General features: G+C 35.6%; 1 protein-coding gene across 1 annotated transcript in view; it reads left to right on the top strand.

The window, feature by feature from the left end:
* The window catches only part of LOC149411761 (cGMP-specific 3',5'-cyclic phosphodiesterase-like), a 341,390-nt gene extending 322,056 nt beyond the window's left edge, over window positions 1–19,334 (top strand). Inside the window, exons 11-17 of the mRNA XM_089646730.1 lie at window positions 1,543–1,667; window positions 11,177–11,375; window positions 11,904–12,057; window positions 13,979–14,138; window positions 16,272–16,492; window positions 18,536–18,728; window positions 19,166–19,334. Coding sequence (XP_089502856.1) covers window positions 1,543–1,667; window positions 11,177–11,375; window positions 11,904–12,057; window positions 13,979–14,138; window positions 16,272–16,492; window positions 18,536–18,728; window positions 19,166–19,334 — 1,221 coding nt within the window. The remainder of the gene's footprint in view (window positions 1–1,542; window positions 1,668–11,176; window positions 11,376–11,903; window positions 12,058–13,978; window positions 14,139–16,271; window positions 16,493–18,535; window positions 18,729–19,165) is intronic.
* Window positions 19,335–19,763: the final 429 nt, after the last annotated feature.

The raw sequence follows: 19,763 nt of genomic DNA, 5'->3' as shown, positions 1-19,763 counted from the left end.
ACATTGCCAATTTCCTATGCAGCCAGAGTTCTCGACTTCCGTTACATTCCGTCGACGTTCCGCAGGTTCCGCTGTGAAATAAGCTTAGTTAATAATACTATGCAAAGTCCCACAGCAATTTCTGTACGAATCGGACCCAACTCGCTCAGAGAAACTTCGGAATAATCTGTTAATTTACGTGAGATTCGTGCCGAGAATTCTGCCTCACTACAAAACAAAGTGGAAATCGTTAAGGGTCGTTATAAGTGTATTTGCTAGCGAATGGATGTCTAGGAAATAAGCCACTCGATGTTTACTCTGAGTTATACAAGTACAAAGTGCCTAGACAGAGGAAATAGACAGACAGGCAATTAGACATAGCTCATATTTGTCCATTAGCTGGCTCCTAATAACAGCCTTCTACGACTGTTTTATTTTCCCCGTTATCCTTTGGTTTGATCAAAATATTAGTACGATAAATCTAATGGATAGAAATGTTGGCCAATATAGCAGCATCGATCAAAACATAGTTTTTACAGTTTAATACAAAAAACAACAAAATTATTAGTAGGTACCATGAATAATTTTCTATATAATTTAATTGTATGCCTTTCACTACCCATATAACTAGGTGTAATCTGTTCTTAGGTAGGTGACAAGAATGCACAATAAAAATATATCTTTGCAATATTATTATCAGATTAGGTAATTTTAAATTTAGACATGTTAAAGAGAAGAATTAATTAAGTGTGTAGTAAGTACGTAAGGTTAAAAAGAATACGATTGGATAATAAGTATATAAAGAAATAAACAATTATAAATTGGATATGCAGGACAGTACCATTAGCAACGCATGAATAATAAAGAGTTTTGTTTCATAAGGTCTTCAATTTCCATTCAGCGATGTTTTTGTTGAAGGAATACCTACGTATTAGTTATTGCTATGGTCTGTAGCGGTTGTTTGTTGTACGCGTGAGGCGCTATACATATGTGGTGTCTTTGAGCAAAGGTTGTCATAAATTTCGGTACCAAAAGTCTCCAATGTGTTTTTGCTCTTATGTCTCCTATATGTAATATACATTAATGGTTTTGATTCGTGTATTTTTAAGGTATGTTTTTGACGTGTGGTATGTAACTTGTGTAATTATGTAGGTAATCAAAGGACCGTTGATTGTGAAAGTTTGGGCATGTACGAACGGTCGAAGGAGAAAATACATTGCAAAGAAAAGGAGAAAATACAGTTGATCTTCATTTGCGAAAGATTTACTATGTAAATGACGCGCACGGCACTCGCAAAAAAGCAAGCGGCGAACTTAATTTCAGCAAATTAAGATTTTTTTAGATTTTAAGCGGTAGGATGTAATCTTGAGGAAAGCGGCGAGTGAACCATAGAGTGAAAGGTATGACGGGAGACCAGATATTTTGGAAATTACGGAAAAAACAACTAAACTATTTCCCAAGAACAGTGGTCTTGTCTGTATGATTGTTGTGTCAATGGCGTAATCAACGTGACTAATTTTATAATAAGGCACTTAATCAATGTGTTTTCTCTGTTTGTTCAAGGTCCTCTGCCGCTGGATCCTGAGCGTAAAGAAGAACTATCGGCCCGTGAAGTACCACAACTGGCGACACGCACTCAACGTGGCGCAGACCATGTTCGCCATGCTGAAGACTGGGAAGATGGAAAGGTTTGTATTCGTGCAGTCTTTCATTCATTTATCTAGACCTCTGATGCCCGTGGTAATGTTTAAGTGGTCCTCTGCCATTATCCGCGAGCCGAGCCACTACGGGAATCCTGAAAAGGGAAAAATATTTTGCGACATAGTCGAAAGAATAATGGGTAATGGTTGTTGACTTTTTTTAAAATATGCTAGTTATTAAGGCTGCCGAGTTTTCAAACAAATATTAATACCATATCGTTGAAGAATAAAAAAATTTAAAAAATCTAAGCAAAAATAAAACAAAAGAAAATGCACAAACCAAATAAGGTAACGGTCGCAACTGGGAATCGAACCCAGGATCTCTGTGTTACCACTTTAACTACTTAGCCATTGAGACCTGGTGATCTTCTTTCTCAATGATTAAATATTATATTAATGGTTACAGTATTCAAAATTTATTCCTATAATTTTTACGAATAATATCATTACAGAATTAGTAAACTGAATGATTGTATCATTGTATCTTATTCATCGATGTAATATCATTATATCTTATTCATCAATGTAATATTTTATCTTATTCATCGATGTAATATCATTATATCTTATTCATCGATGTAATATCTTCATCTTATTCATTAAAATACTATCATTGTATCTTATTCATCGATGTAATATCTTCATCTTATTCATTAAAATACTATCATTGTATCTTATTCATCGATGTAATATCATTATATCTTATTCATCGATGTAATATCATTATATCTTATTCATCGATGTAATATCTTCATCTTATTCATTAAAATACTATCATTGTATCATATTCATCAATGTAATATCATTTAATCTTATTCATAAATGAAATATCATTGTATTTTATTCATCAATGAAATATCATTGTATCTTATTCATCAATGAAATATCATTGAAGAATAGTATAATACTAATAAATCTAAACGAGATTACATGAACAATGGTCGTGTAGTGAAAGACATTGTTCCTTTAAGACATAGCTTCTGGGTTCGATTCCCAGTTGAGACCTTTACCTTTTTTTTTACTTTTCTGTGTCTTGTTCTGTTTCAAGTTTCGTTTACATTTACTAGTAATATCTTATTCTTCGTTGCTAAATTAATTATTTGAAAGGAGTCGTCTGACGTTGTCAGTCGTAACAACAGAGAAAAATATAATATGGTTGATACAAATTGACAATAATAATAAATATATGTCACCAATTATTATTTTTAAAAAGTAATAAAAAAATCCCAATAAAAAATATGCATCGAGCAATATTTTTAACGAGCACGTTTGATAACATTCATATTTGTCCAATTATTATTTCCGAACAATAATCTTACAACAACAGCAATGTTGCTGGCAACCTTCTCAGAACGTTGCATCGCCTGAAATTGAGATTATTTTCAGGGAAATGGTTTTATGGGGAAATTTCCAAACTCGAACAAAGTTGCTCAAAGGATAAAACCTTTGGGAAATTCGTTCCGCGCAAAAGCAATTTTTCAAATTGGTCCATAAATTCCTCTCTACACTTTCACGATAGGGTATTATTACTGCAGGAAATGCACTGCTGAAAAGTGGAAGATGTTTCAGGTTAAATATAGATATATAAGTACACCTACCAAGATATTGGAAGCTTTTTGAGTTCATATCGTACTGAGTAAGAATTGCTTTATTCTGAGGGGTCTTTAAGTCAAATGGATATCCGCATTGTGTATTGCCGTTTTATTTGCAAATACATAATATATTTAAAACTATAGTTTTTCGCATGTTACATGTATGTTATATTTATAAGTTTACTTGGACAATTTTAGCGTGAAAACGTTTTTAAAAAAGGTTCTCATACCAAGGTTCTTACCATTATTACCTTTTGCTATCAAAATGTTTTCAAATATATCCCGTGGCCCAATGGTTGTGGCGTCAAATGGACCATTGTTCGTTGCTTTTTAGTGCCTCAAAATTCACTCTGCTCGACCAAATAATCTGTCATAACTGCGCAACGGAAATTGTTACATGAGTTATTTGTGCGTCGTCGTGTAGATCAGGGCCTTTGTCATTTTCAGGGATGCTGTGTAAGGGGTATTTTTAGGGAAAGGAAGTTCTGGGAAGGAAAAAGGTATGAGGGGTGAGTAGGAACCTGGGGTTGAATGTGTTCAGGAGTGATCCATGGGTATGAATCCATCCCTCCCACTCCCCTCTCACTGCCGTGTACGGCGGTGGGTCGAGAGAGAATTTGGCTGGAGAGGTGAGCAAACGCATCCACCTAGACAAACCTCACCCCATAAACCCGGGCAGCCCTGCTAAGTCACCAAACGTAGCAAACCACTTGACCTATGGCAAGCCCCTTTACAGCGCCCTTGAGGTGATTTTGCACAAAAACGGCGCTATACAAGTCATCCAATTATTATTATTATTATTATTATTATGGCAGGGGTGTTGGTTATCCAATGAATAGTTTCCGGGGCGGCGGTACCCACACCCGCCTCCTAAACGGTTTATTTGAATTGCCCGTTCGTTCCGTACTTTGACAGCCTTTGTGGTTCGCTAAATTACGATCGGCTACGAATCCGGAGGGCGGGCAAGTAAATGTAATTTTATAAATTTTTCACAATTCATTAATTAAAAATAATATACAGTATGTTTGCGGCACGTTCCAGAATGGTAGATGAGTAAGAGGGAGGTGGGGGAAAGTACCTGGCTAAATGGTCCCCAAACACATCTAAAGCCATTTCAAAAAACATTGCAATTTTGAATGGTGGTCTTTCGCCTGGGTGATATAGAGAGTAAATACCTGCCACTTTGAAACGTGCCGTGAATATAACATAATATACAGAGTGTACGAAACAATATACTGTCCGTACAATAACTGTAGATACGAAGGTAGCTGGGTACACTTTTTAGCGTTTTCAGTCTTGGTAGATGTTGTAGAGCCTTTGTGGTGGAGTTTAATGCCACGATCAGAGAGGAATTTATTCCAGATCTGAACTGACGAAAGGAATTTATTACTGGCAAAAAACTGAATTTACTACTGAATAAAACACTTGAAAATATTTCTTGAGACTTTGGAGACTTGGAGATGGTTTCTTCAGGAGAGAGGATTCTCTTTCAGAGGTAGTTGTTGAACTGACTTTGTATGAAATTCGGTTCTCTATTTATAGAACGTTTTCAAATCGAACCCTCTCGGAGGTGTTCTATCCTCTTTCGTGAGGAGTAAAGTGGTTAGGTATTTTTCCTCTCTGCAATTATCTTGTTGAGAGGAAAGTTATATGTTAATATGATACCTTTCACCAAGTCAGTTCAATCTACCAAAACCATCTCCCGCAGTCCCGTTTATTTATTTTATAAATAATTATACAAGTTTTCATATTGGGTTTGAAGTTAAATATCTTTGGTTTGAACATTTCCCAAAGGGTAACAAATATAGTTAGATATAATTATTCATGCAAATATATTAGTATATAATCATTTCTTGATGTTGATATTCATTTCGTAGTTATATCTTGCATCTTTTTCCCGTAAATCCAGTCTGATGATATCACAATTAATCACATTTGAATCTGTTATCAGTGTTTGATAAGAAAGTCAAGGTGATATGCCGTGCTGTGATTGGTTGGAGACGGCGGCCATCATGGAATTCCATCCGGGGAGTAGTGGAGGGGGTCCTACGTAAATACTGGGTAGCCCTCCTAGCCGTGGTCACTTCATGGGTTGGTGTGTCCGAGGGAGGTGCTGGATGATTATTTTCAGATGTTTTTCAGGTTTTGCTATTATATTCCTATGTAATTATCTTGATTAATCACATATATAATACATCATTTGATTGAGTTATTTTGATGTAAAGTTTTCCAAATGTGTCGGCGACACGGTATCGAGCGGTTTCGGGGTTGAAGTGTTTTTGTGATTTTGGCGTAAATATGAATTCTCTTGAAATATTCTGGAGGTCTGGATACGTATGATACACAGAGTTTTCCAATAAGAGGTGTTATTTTGATATTCAATCGTAAAAGATCAATGGTTTCGTTGCTTGTGTGGCACGTAGCGCCGTCTTGTTAAAAGTAAACGTTGTCCAGATCAATACAATCCAATTCCGGCCATAATAAATCATTAATCATCTCTCGATAGCGCAATCCATTTACCGTAACTGTTGCGCCAGTCTCATTTTCGAAAAAGTAAGGTTCAATGACTCCGCCGGACCATAAACCGCACCAAACACTCACACGTTGATGATAGAGAGGCTTTTCAACAATAACTCTTGGGTTTTTACAGACCGTTTCCTGATAAACTTTTAGTGAATTCGTAATCGTGACAATACATTGATATCTCTAATCTCTAAATAGTATAAAACATAATCACCATCCGCGTCTGTCTGTTTGTGCGCTTAGTTCTTCTAAAGTATGGAACGGAGTTTGATAGGGTTTTCACTATCATTTATAGAATATATTACGGAGGTTTATATATATATATAATACAAGGATATTATATTTATTGACAGTAGAGAAAATTTGATTAACGCCAGGTAAACGTCAGCTACTACAATATAGAAAGAAGAAAGAAAAGAAAAATTGTGATATTATATAAGTAAACAAGAATAGAACAATGTTATATACATGAGTATTAACAAAAATACCTGTTATGCATTGACCCCGTTAAAATGTACACTGCTAAAATGTTTAATTAGTAGAGTTTTATTTTAATTTTATTTTATATTATTGAAATAAACAGTACATGATTTACAGAGATGAAACAATATACGGGAATAAGATACTTCATGTTGGGTACCTATGATATGTTTCCTTGTAATGTCTGCTAAGTGGTATGTTTATTCCTTAATTACCAGGTGACGTGTGTAGTTATAGGTGTGTGTGTGTGACGTGTGTAATGTGTGTTTGAGTGTTTGTGTGTGTGTGTCTGTATGTATGCGCATTGAACAGTTTAAATTATTGACATGATGCCACGTTTGAATTTGGGCAGTGAATCCAAAAAATGTCGATGTTAGAGTTAAGACAAATATTATTTAGAGTATGAAGAGCTTGGTTAATTGGCGAATTAGATGCTGCATTTGTTTTATAATTAACCTTTCCCTTACTGTGCTAAAAAAATACACGCGTTACGGTGCTGTGTAGTCAATACACATCTCAAAATAAGCGATTTAATATCGGAAAAATATGAATATTCATAGCTAATCGATTATGTTTATTATATTTTATATCAAAAGTGATAATAATTGTAATTTAATTGCTGAAAACATGAAAAAACCATCGGCAGATGCTAAAGAAACGTGCGAGGGGTCCACATCTAACGACGGTTCGCGGCCAACTGCCTAGGCTAGGCAGCCTAGCGGCGCGGCTGGCGGCTGGCACAGACACAGCTGTGCGGTCGTAGGTATCGATAGTTTAAATCAAAACTACAACTGCAGAAGTGTGGATGTCTCATGTTCCCGCATAGCGAATTAAAGCGAGACATCAATAGCGTGTCATTTCCTCTCACACTCTTCGCGTATTTAGTATCACACGGTTGATTGTATTGGTGTATTTGTTCCCGATTTTTAACAAAAAACTCTGATTTTCAATTGAATTTGAAAAAAATGTTATATATTATTTTTTAATTCAGTGCATAAATGTACAACGGAGGAATACCTAAAATCTGAACCCAGAATTTATTATATTTATAGAGTTATTAAAGTTATTAGAAGCAATGTGTAGTAAATACACACCACAGATGAGGAAAGGTTAAGCGTGTGGAATAGCACTGTATGTCGTGCACGTCTCAAAGGTATGTTAAAGTTAATAAGGGACAGAAGTTCGGTACAGTCAATGTCATTGACTGTACCGAAGTCAGCTACTGCTCGTCTTCGCTGCAAAGTTTCAAATGTACACTCAAAGTTATTGTTAAATTTGTAGGTAATATATTTTATAAATTTGTTTTGTATATGTTCTATACTATCTATATAAAGTTTATATTGTGGATTCCAAATTGGCGATGCATATGCCAGTGTACTTCTAACTAATGCGAAATATAACATTTGTACGCGGAATATTGAATACTTTACTTACACGTAGCACGAAATCAAGCATTTTATACGACCTATGAACAATTGAGGCAATGTGCTTATTAAATATAAGTTTGCGATTAAGGTAAACGCCGAGGTCTTTACATTCCGTTTTAGAGATGACAGGTTCATTTTTGAGTGAATATGAGTACTTAATTACGTGTTTATTTCTGGTGAATGTCATAGTGTGTTGCAAAGCCTATCAAGGTCACTCTGTAACGCTTCGCATTCAGAAAGAGAACGAATAACTTTGAATATTTTCATGTCATCGGCATAAAGTTCATATTTGGAGATTTGAAAAATTGGTCGGTGAGTATTATAATAATAATAATAATAATAAATTCTTTATTCCAGGATGTGGGGAGGTTAGTGCAATCCCACACATCCCATAGAGGATATAAGTACAAATAATATTTACATATAGTAAAATAAATAAAAAGAGATTAATAAATTAAAAATTAAATAGAAAATTAAATTAAGTTAAAGCAGAGGAGAACGGGAATCCATCGGATCTGAGATTGTGGGAGCAAGTATCTTTCTCCAATGGTCTTCAATGCTCGATCCTGAAGTCAGACGGGATTCTATGATAATAATGTTTCTGGAATGGTTTATCCTTTCCCTCAGTCCTGCAATCCTGGTTCTTAACAGAGCTGTAAATCCTGGAACTCGCCCTTCTGCAAACATTGAGGAGGCACTGCAGTGCCTGGGGAGTCCGAACATCAATCGGTAAGCGTTGTTATATTGCACCCGAAGCCTTTCCATTGTTCTTTTCTTGAAATTAGCTCAGAGTTCGCATGTGTACAGGGTGGTGCAAAAGGCTAAGAAGAGCGTCCTTTTCACTCGTGGACTACAGAGCCGAAATCTTCTACTGAGCATGTTACATTTTATACTCAGTACACGCCTCTGCCTGTCAATATCTTCATCATCCGTTAACTTGTTGTTGATGATATGTCCTAGATATTTTGTGGTTTCTACTGTTTTCAGAATCTCACCATTCAAAAAGACTGGGGGAATGTTTTTTGGGCCTTCCCCGTATTTTATGACCAACAGTGCTGTTTTTTTCGCATTATAGATCATGTTGGTTTCGTGAGCAAATTCTTCACAGATTTTCAGGAGAATTCTTAATCCCCGTATTGACGGTGCCATTATAAATAATATAAACCATTATAAATTTCGTTATACTGTATTTAATTGGAGAACGAAAGGCATATAAGGAGGGTAGAGGCACAGAGGTCAATACTACGTGGCTGATACGTAGAGTTCCAGCTCTCATTTGGCATATTGTAATCGCCTATTACTAGAAAAATATCATTTGGGAATTAAGTAGTTAAGTCAGATATGGCAGTTGTATGACTATTGAAAATAGAGAAACGCCATGCATTAGATAACTTAGGACTAACTCCTGGTAAGTTAAAGCAACAAATATGAATATTTGAAACGCGATGTTTTGAATGTCTTAGTAATAGTGAGATCCACATATCCTCGGCTTCTGATGTCCATGATTTTTGACATCGGACTTTATACCTATAGCAACGCCACCCCCTTTAGTTGTACCCGTTTGATTAGTATCTCTGTCATTTCTATATAAGTTATACCGGCAATCAAACAGCCCATTATCAGATATGCTGTCAACTAACCACGTCTCGCTAATTAATATTATGTCGAATTCGTTGATCAAGACGTTTTGATAGAATTATTTCGTCTTGGATCGGAGGCCACGTGCGTTTTGATAAAAAAAATTATGATGGTGTTATGCACCATATAAGAGAGAAACTAGTATCCAATTTCGATGCCAAGTAAATAGAATAATGTGTAAAAAAATACATATTATTATGTTTACTCAGCAGCCAGGCAAAAGTCCACTGGGGTGAGCATGGTTTTCAATTTGCGCAGATGAGAGTGTATTATGTTGTAGTGTATTGAGTAAGTTGAGTAGTGTAGGTATAGAATTAGAGTTGAGTACAAAAGTGGTGTAAGTTGAACGCTAAAATTAAATAAAATCAAATTAAAATTAAGTTTAGAAGAAATCATTGAGTTAAATTGTTCAATACGGTTTGTGACCAGAGACGAGGATAGCAGGAGAGGTAACATTATTTCTTATATACATTTTTGAGTTTCGTACCCATAAAAAATCATATTTGTTTATATTTTTTAATTTTTTGGCTGATCTTAGCATCAAATTACCTCCTGCAACACCTACTTTCTTGCAGTCGACCCCCTTATTTTTAATAGCCACAAGCGTATTTCTTCCTTTTGGAGATGAATTTAGCCACCACGTTTCTAGGGCGGGCGTCACCGGGAGCTGCTGTTATTCCGTCTTGAGAATGTTGGCGAGGTTTGGCTCGACTAATGAATTCAATGTCCTCGTCTTTAATGATTTGTACAGCGTTAGATGCGATTTTTATTAGACTGTCTGCTAGGTTTTCATCCTTATTTTCGGTAGACCGAAGATTTCAATATTATTGAGGAGCAACTGCTGTTCTTTTTCGTTGTTTGTTTTGTCCAGATAAGTTATGATTTTTTTTCATTCGACTACTTCGGCTTTGAAGCTTGAGCTTATCCATTTTCTTAGCATTTCTTCTAAAACCATTTTTTTTCGTGTAGTCTTCGATTGTGCTATTATTATGAACGAGTGTCTGTTCAAATGAAGCTAGTTTTGAATTCGATGAGTGCAGCTGGGAGAAGAGTTTCTTGATTTCGCTAAGAAGAATTGAAGAGTCGAAAAGTTGAGATTCCTGGAGAGCGGTGATTGTCCTGTTTTGCATTTAGCGCACGTCCATGACTCCCTGTTCTCCTCCGACATCTTCTTAAAAATTGCAGAGGTAATTTTGGCAAAGCTGAGATGCATTTGGTTTTTACAACTTATACACCTCATACAGTCAAACGTTTGTACTGCCTTGTTACATTGGTTGCAGGTAGAACTAATGGTGGGTAAATTGATGGCAACATTATTGTCACTGTGATTATTATTTACTTCAAAATCGATTTCTGAAATGTATTGTAACTAAATCCAAACAACTTCAAAACTTCAAGTTTGTTAAATTACTTCCAAGCTAACAGAAAGCGTCGTCGTGTGCAAAATGTTCACTATAACATAATATTTTTAATTAATTTAGGGAGCAGATTAAAACACAACTGTCACTTGATTGTAGATAATGAAATATGATTATTATATAATTATTAATTAGATATTATTCTTCAATAGAGGCATATAAATATCAGCTAACATAGCATAAGAGTTACCAATGGTGTATAATATATTCTTAACAGCATTGTAGCTTTAAACCGCTGTATAATTGTTACAAAAATATATAGATAATTGGTAACCTTGATCTATTGGTAGACAATCGATAACATTTTTAATCGCAGATTATACATATTCCTTTCCTTGTGTTGTAAAGTGCTACCTTCACTGTGAAAGTATATGAATGTATAGATTCACTATTTAACTACTTTCTCCGCAACGTTCCAGGTTCATGTCCGACCTGGAGATCTTGGGTCTGCTGGTGGCCTGCTTGTGCCATGACCTGGACCATCGCGGTACCAACAACGCCTTCCAGACCAAGACCGAGAGCCCCCTGGCTATCCTATACACCACTTCCACTATGGAGCATCATCACTTCGATCAGTGCGTCATGATTCTGAATAGCGAGAGTAATAACATCTTCCAGGTAGAACTTCATTTTGTTTAAATATATCTATTTGAATTTCATTTTTGTTTTTGGAAATTAATAAATGCAAATTTTGGAAACGGAAATTAACCCACTCTCCGACATCCGATCAAGATGAAACTTGGCAGATATACTCGTTGTAGATTACAATGTATTATATCAATTATTGTAGATTACAATGTATTTTGGTGTCAATCACGCACACACGCAAGGACATATGCGCATTTCTCTGAAATCGAAGTCCTACACGATTGGCGTCTGGCAAGGTACCAAGATACCCTGGTGGCCTCCAGTCCCTGGGAAGGATAGATGTGTTATCGTAAAAAAACCTTTGTTTTCTATCAATCTACCTTAGTTGTTAATAGGAAGTTGTTTGCGACTTAACTTTAACGTTATGTATATTCTCTTATCTTGAATTGTGATAAGAATCATTTGGAAATTCTTGAAAAGGTGGCCTGATTAAATTATATCAGTTATAAACCACTTTGTGTGAACATTTTTGAAATAAATCTTTTTTCCTTATTCCAGGCTCTCTCTCCAATTGACTACAAGAACGTGATGAAAGTAGTCGAAACAGCTATCTTATCAACGGATCTGGCGATGTATTTTAAAAAGAGGAGCAAATTCTTGGACCTCACGGATAATGGGGAGTTCGATTGGCAGAGTGAGGACAAAAAAGAGTGTAAGATGATTTCTGCTTTAACCCTTCAGGTTTTTAAATATTTTTACCAACAAGTCCCAAGGACATAGGAATGTAAAATGTGCTACATATTAATTTTTGTTGAAGTTAAGAAATACTATTTTAGAAATGAGATTAAATTATCTTTGAAATATTTGCAATTGAAAAAAACATTGATCTTTCTAAAAAATATTTTTTTAATATCAAACATGAAAATGTTAACAAAAAAACAGAATATTTTGACTCGGAACGTCCATAATTTTGATAATATTTATAAAACATATTGCTTTTCTGTAGATAATGAGTAATAAAACTATCACTTCACTTTTTATACCGTTACAATAAAAAAATATATTAATATTTTTTTAACTTACATCTTTGACAATTTAAAAAAAAATTATCCATGTAAATATTTTGAACAAACTGCGATGAATAATTATTTATCTTCCCAATTACGAACATATCACATATCTACGCATTATAGATACAAATACTTTTGTATTGTATTGACGCCCCGGTCAGATCTGTCCTTCAGAGGCTATAGTGGAATATAATGTTTGTGGCTAGTAATGTCCTTCCGAGGCCTAAAGGGTTAAACATTATTTTTTCTTAATAATCAAAGAAGAAAATAATACTAATAAATCTAAACGAAAAATGAAACAGAACAAGACAAAGAAAATAAAAAAACGTATAAACTTTTTATTCAATGATTAAAATTACATGAATTTACAACATTCTAAAGGTATTAAAAACATTATTACAGTAAAAATAATAAAAAAAAACTTCTAGAAAAGTCATTTGGTGTCTCATATAAAAAAAATGGATATGTTTATCTGAAAATTACTGGAAGATAATATTGTTTCTGAATTTGAAATATGAGATGAGAAAAAATTAGGTCACAATGGCCGAGTTTGTTGAGGCGTTAGACAGAGATCCTGGGTTTGATTCCAAGTTCCGACGGTTACCTTTTGAATTGTCTGTATCTTTTTTTTATATTAACTCCACACAAGAGGCCCTGAAGAAAATAATTTTCCTCAGGGCATATGTCATCTTTGGGGATGCTGTGTGGAGGGTCTTTTGTGGAGAGGAAGGAGAGAACATGGGTCTTGAAGAGTCCCATGTTATTACAGAGGCCGGCAGTTCGTTCCACAGCCGAGCTGTTGAACTTAAGAACGAATCGTAGAAGCGACCCGTTCTCATGTGACAAATGTCAACCGTGTACAAATGTTGGGCGCGCGTTTGGCGTGTATCCCGACTACGCACCGGTGCCGAAGGGATCAATGACGCTAGTTCCTCAGAGCATCTTCCATTGTAATACCGATAGAACAAGGACAGCATACCTACCTGACGCCTGTGCTCTAAAGATTGCAGTCCGTTTGTTAAGATTGGCGAATCTATCAAACGGACCGCCCGTTTTTGCACAGAGTCAAGGGTTTTTTTCAGGTATTTAGGGGCTCCGGACCAGAGATGGCTGCCAAATTCGACAGTAGGGCGCACTTGCGATTTGTACAGGGTCAGCAGTTGTGTACTATTAAAGTATCTGCGGGCCCTGTACAGTACGCCCAGCTTCTGAGAGGCCAGCTTTACTCTGGCTTCGATGGAGCCCCCGTACCTGAGCTGGTCACTTATAGTTACACCAAGCATATCAATGGAAGGCCTGTTAGGAAGATTGCTTCCGTTGAAGGAGACTAGATTATCATTTGGATCACTTTTAGACATAATCAGACAGGATTGGGTCTTTGAAACATTGACGTATCTGGTTCTGTTTTATGTTTCGTTTATTTTATTAATATATCTTCTGCTTCTCCACTGATTAATATTTATATATCGTTTATACTGATAAATAAACAATTTTTTTAAAACATGTCCACTATTTTGATGTAAACAAAGTGTTTGCTTTGTCATATTTTATCATTTTCTCCAGTACTTTGCGGTATGATGATGACCGCCTGTGACGTGTCCGCAATAGCCAAGCCCTGGGAAGTACAACACAAGGTGGCTAAACTAGTGGCTGATGAATTCTTCGATCAGGGAGACCTTGAGAAGCTGCAACTCAATCAGCAGCCTGTGGCTATGATGGACAGGTGAGCCGTAAAATTATTTAAAAAAACCCTTTAAGACCCTTTTCTTATTCAGATCTCAAAGGACTAAATACAGAAACTACAATAGCACCCAAAAAAGTACATAAAAAGTATTATCATCCTTCTTTAACCAACGTTTCGGACAGCGTTACAGTATTCGTCTGCCCTTATGATGGAAACTGTAAAGCTGTCAACAAAACCTTGTCTAAAGAAGAATGAAGTGCAAAATGCTCCAAAAATAAATCACTCAAAGCTTGTAGTATTCTGCAAAGGGTTGTTCAAAAGGGAACGAATATAATAATAAATTCTATTTTATAGTCAACTAAAATGTTTGAAGTCCTAATGTTTGTAAATGTTACTGTAAATGTCAGAAAAATGGTAAATTTGAAGCAGTTGTCTGTAGGTCTTAACTTGCTCGTATCTTTCCTGGCTAACCTAACCTAACCTAACCAAAGTTTATACCATATAATGGTTGTGCGAAATTGCGGAAAAAGCATAGACATATGAATATTAGTAGACCTGCCCTAAGTGATTAAAAGTGTATTATTCCCCACTCCCCATACCGGTTCCATTGGAGCCGGCTGTGCTCGCGTATGGCCTCAAGTGAAATTTGAAAACGTGACGTCATCATTCTTGTGCGAACTATGGTCGAGGCATCATCGGTTCATTTTTCGAAATAACACGGCAAAATGGTGACTTGTGTTATGAAAACTTGTAAAAATAGAAGTGAAAAAGAGAATAAACCCAATTGTCGTATTACATTCCATATATAAGCATTATTTTACTTTATTTTAAGCATATTCACATCGTATAATATGGATCAGTTGTAGAAACATATACTATCACATCGAGAAACGTCTGGACGCGAAACACAAAGCTGGTTGGTTGCTGGGAAGTAAATTATGAACATTTATAAAAGTTTTTGTTGTTTGTTTTTGGGGTGTTATGCCGTGTTGCGCTAACTCCTTCTTTAGCCGACGTTTCGGACAGCGTTGCAGTGTCCATCATCAGGGCACACATCTTCGGATCTACCGGATCTGCCCTGATGATGGACACTGCAACGCTGTCCGAAACGTCGGCTAAAGAAGGAGTTAGCGCAACACGGCATAACACCCCAAAAACAAACAACAAAAATGCTTTTGGCCGTGAAAATCTAAAAAAAAAAAAAATAAAAAAATAAAAACTTACCATTTATAAAAGTGTCTTAACTAAATACGTAAACGAAATATTCGACTCTGAAAATAGAAGAAATTTATTTTGCCGAATTTGGACTTCGCAAATTTGTTCATAACGTGGCGAGTAATTTGCGCTCCCATGTAAAAATGTCTATTCATTCAAAAGCAGATTTTACTTTTAAGAAGTAAATGGTGATATTATAATGCGAGATGCCTATTTACTGTCAGATTGATTTATTGACGAATCACAGTCAGCTTTCCTCCCTGCGTCCCGCAACTCTTGTTTTAACCCCTCGTCCTTAATTTCTCGTCTTTTAATATTCATATGTCTGTGGGAAAAAGCCTAGAAACGCTTCCATTTTACACTTTTATCAATAAATGGGGGTCATTAACGGATTTTCAAGTAAATAGTTCCCAATGCGTTCTGCAGTTAAAATAATTTGTTGCCTATAAAAGTTATCTTGTCTTTGCATAACTTTTTTTTTTATTGTTGATACATTATTTTACAATATTTCATATTCTAATTCAGTAATGTTGGCCTCACTGGGTGAGGATTTAATTTATAATAATTTGTGATACTTTGGATCCAAAGTATCACAAATTTTGGAAAATTATGTATTAGGTACCTGGCCCATCGATTCTAGGTTTTTTGCAAACGTTTGAGAACTTGTGTTAATGCTGTTACATTTAAATGTATCAAAATTGTCATATAACTTTCGCAAATCCGTGAAAATTCATGTGCTATTATAATTCAACTTTGGAAAAGGACAATTAATAAATTTTATATAATACGCAGGTGTCGCTTGCCGCAATTTTTTTAAACAAACCAAAATATCCGATTTTGAAAATGACGCTTAAATTCAAAGGAAATCTGATTTCTAGCGATCATTGAACCAGATTTACAGACAGGCACGCAAACGGAATTAGTATTTTTGATAATGATTTTATATTTCCTTTCCAGAGAACGTAAAGACGAGCTACCCCAGATGCAAGTGGGTTTCATAGACGTAATCTGCCTCCCCCTCTACAAGGTTCTGTCTGACTCCTTCCCTTGGATCCTGCCGCTCTACCAAGGCACCATGGACAACCGCCAGCGCTGGCAGGACCTGGCCGAGAAGGTGGAAATGGGCCTCACGTGGATAGACCATGACACCATAGACAAGCCGGTGGAAGAGTTCTCAGGTAATTCAATGACGGTATTCTCGTAAATTGTAGAGTCGCAGTGGAGAGCTCTCAAAAGGGGTATGCCACAAGGGAGAATCCTTGGGTCTCTATTGTTGTACGTTGATATAAACGAAGGTTGAACAGAATATTCAATGCATGATAAAGGTATCACTTTGGTATTTGAATGTACTGAAGACTTTGATGACTTCAGAAAACACACAAAGAAGACAACAAATTCCGTATATTCAATAATTTATTGTATCTTCAGATGATCCTAAAATAAAAAAAGCATAGTTTCGGGTTATTTTAACATAAATGCCTCCTTCAAGTCTACTGACTTGCTTACATAATGGGGTTATGCTTAATAAAACGGTCTTCTGCAAGAACAAACATTAAATAAGTTAAAAGAATTTTTTGTATTTCTTTGGCATTCACTATGTAACAATTTCTAGACATTTTTTGTTTTTTAATGAGTTTTATTATTCACAATGTACATTTGTTACGTATAAATTTTATTAATTAGCGACCGGTTTCGACACGTTCGTGTCATTAACTAGCTATTTTAAAACTAAATTTTTAAGTGCAGAAATATGGGGTTTTATTTAGTTTGGTTCTTTGGTGGGAGGGGATTTGAGGGAGGGGGAGGGGGTTGAGAAGGAAACGGAGGGAGGAGTCAACATAACGGGGAACATTGTCAATAGAGGTGATTTGCAAGGTGCGATTATTTTATTAACTATATTAATGTTTGAATTAACTTTTTTGTTGATTTCTAATTTTTAATTTTAATTTAATTTCTAATGTTTAAACTTAGTTTTATCCCGGTTGAAGCTATGGCCTGTCGCTAATTCTGGTTTTGAAATTTCTAGTAGTCATACCTACATACTGTGAGTTACAATCATTACACTCTAAAGTGTATATCCCATTTTGATCTAATTTATTTGAAACATCCTTGTTATTAATTAAGTTTTTTTATTTTAGAATTAGTGTAAAAAGCTGTCGAAATATTAATTGGGAACATGCGGGATATTTTTAAGGATAAGTCGCCTGTATAAAGAAGTTTTTTATATATTAGATTTTTACTAGATTGATTGTTATTATCTCCACTATAAATGTACTTTTTAGAAAATATTTTGGGTTGTTTCTTATTAACTAAACGGTTAATTATGTTAGGTTTATATCCGTTGTTTAGAGCTATCTGTTTTATAATGTTAATTTCATTATTGAAATTCTCAATATTTAAAGGGACATTAATGGTTCGATGTATCATTGAGTTGAAGGAGGCGAGTTTATGGGACAAAGGATGAATTGAAGTAGAAGGTATAACACAGTCAGTGTGTGTAGGTTTTCTATAGATGTTAAAAACACACTTATTTTTATCTAAGCTGATGTTTAAGTCTAAAAAATTTAAATTGTTATTATCGTTATGTTCCAGTGTAAATTTTATATTTTGGTGAATGTTATTCTTCCCTTAATCCTCCCTCCGTTTCCTTCTCAACCCCCTCCCCTCCCTCAAATCCCCTCCCACCAAAGAACCAAACTAAATAAAACCCCATATTTCTGCACTTAAAAATTTAGTTTTAAAATAGCTAGTTAATGACACGAACATGTCGAAACCGGTCGCTAATTAATAAAATTTATACGTAACAAATGTACATTGTGAATAATAAAACTCATTAAAAAACAAAAAAAAAGTTAAAAGAAACCTCTAGACTACTCTAGAGCGTGCACAATCGACCATCTCGACAAATCTAAAATCGCCTAGCACTGAAACATTGCTTTGAATTTTTCCTCGGAGTATTGGGAAGACCCAAAACGCATTGATACCCCTAATTACTTTATTAATATTTATTCTTGGTATATGGTACTTGACGGTTACACCAAAACACTAATTATTATACAGAAAAACCACCTCTAAGAGGATTAACATACATATCAGTTGTACATACATAAACACAGAATTCACCACAATCTAAATATCTGTTGTCCGAAACGTTGGCGAAAGGAGGAGGCGCATCACAGCATACAAACCCAAAAACTAATCACGATCTCTTATTCTTCCAGCTTCGTCAGAAGTCATCAAAGACCTGGAGTTCACAGTCACTACCCTCAACTGCAGTCACTCCGTCGACCAGGCCGACAAGGAGAACCACCACTCAGGGCCGGGAGGACTGGATTCGGGAACTTCGAGACACAGGTTCCACTCGCTGAGAAAGGGCTCGTCTCTAGGAAAAGCCGTGAGGTCTAGGCTGTCTAGGTAAGTTTAAAAAATTATAACAACTGGCTAATTATCTAGCAAATAAAACTGTTAATAACAATAGAATATAATAACGTGGCAGAAGCACCACTTGGGGATCTGAGCCGGCCGTAGGAGATATACAATTTGCAACACCAAACTACATATTTAAAGCACCGGGAATGGAACAAGAATGTGAGAGGGCACCCGGAATGAGATAATCCAAGGTACTAATTAATAGACCGTGTCTCCTTAAGTGGAAATACCCCGTTAGTAGTCCTACCAACTCCCTCAGTGAGTTTCTGTTCATATTGAGTAGTTGCCTGGTTCATTTGGTCAAAAACATGGCCTTGCATCCTTCAAGAACTGAATGGTGCTGATTAGATGTCAAGGTTAATTTATTAACAATATTAGCATTACAGCTAATTCTTAAAACTTACACAGTTTTATTATTTCAGGTCACTCTACAACGCCTCATCGGAACGAAGACATTCTCACACTAACGAACATTCCTCCAATACAACGATCGCAGAAGAAATCTCAGTAAAAGAAAAACCAGTTGTAGTCGTTCCACCGCCCAAGTCCAAATCCGCCAAACACAAAAGTAAACTATGTGAATTGTTGTGACAATTTGAAATAGAAATGCTTGTGGTAATGTAAATCCATAATCATGAATTCTGTCAGAAGAAGCAAAGAGGCCAAAACATGATTTTGTATTGTAAGCCAAAGATGTGACCAAAATATTTTTAGGAAATTTGTCAAAATTCCTGTGAAAATTCCAAAATGTTTTCTCGTTGAGAATGCTGAGGCAAACAAATTGATGAAAGTGAGTTTTGTATTGAGTTCAAATGAAAGTGAGATTAATTTAAAAGTAGAAGATTCATATTAAAGGTTCACACTTTCCTGTTGTGAGGAAGATGGTGACATTTTCCTTAAGCTGTCAAAGTTTTGGCCAGATATAATATTTCAAACTTTTGATGGATTTGTAAACATTTTGGCGAATCTGTCAAATTTTGGCTGATGTGTCAAAATGTTGATGGATCTGTCAAACTTTTG

Source organism: Hesperophylax consimilis, chromosome 25, assembly GCF_061612785.1.
Source record: "Hesperophylax consimilis isolate HC1 chromosome 25, BYU_Hcon_1.0, whole genome shotgun sequence".
NCBI classification, from domain to species: Eukaryota; Metazoa; Arthropoda; class Insecta; order Trichoptera; family Limnephilidae; genus Hesperophylax; species Hesperophylax consimilis.
Note: the sequence above shows the minus strand (reverse complement) of the source record. Positions and strands in the feature narration are given on the sequence as shown.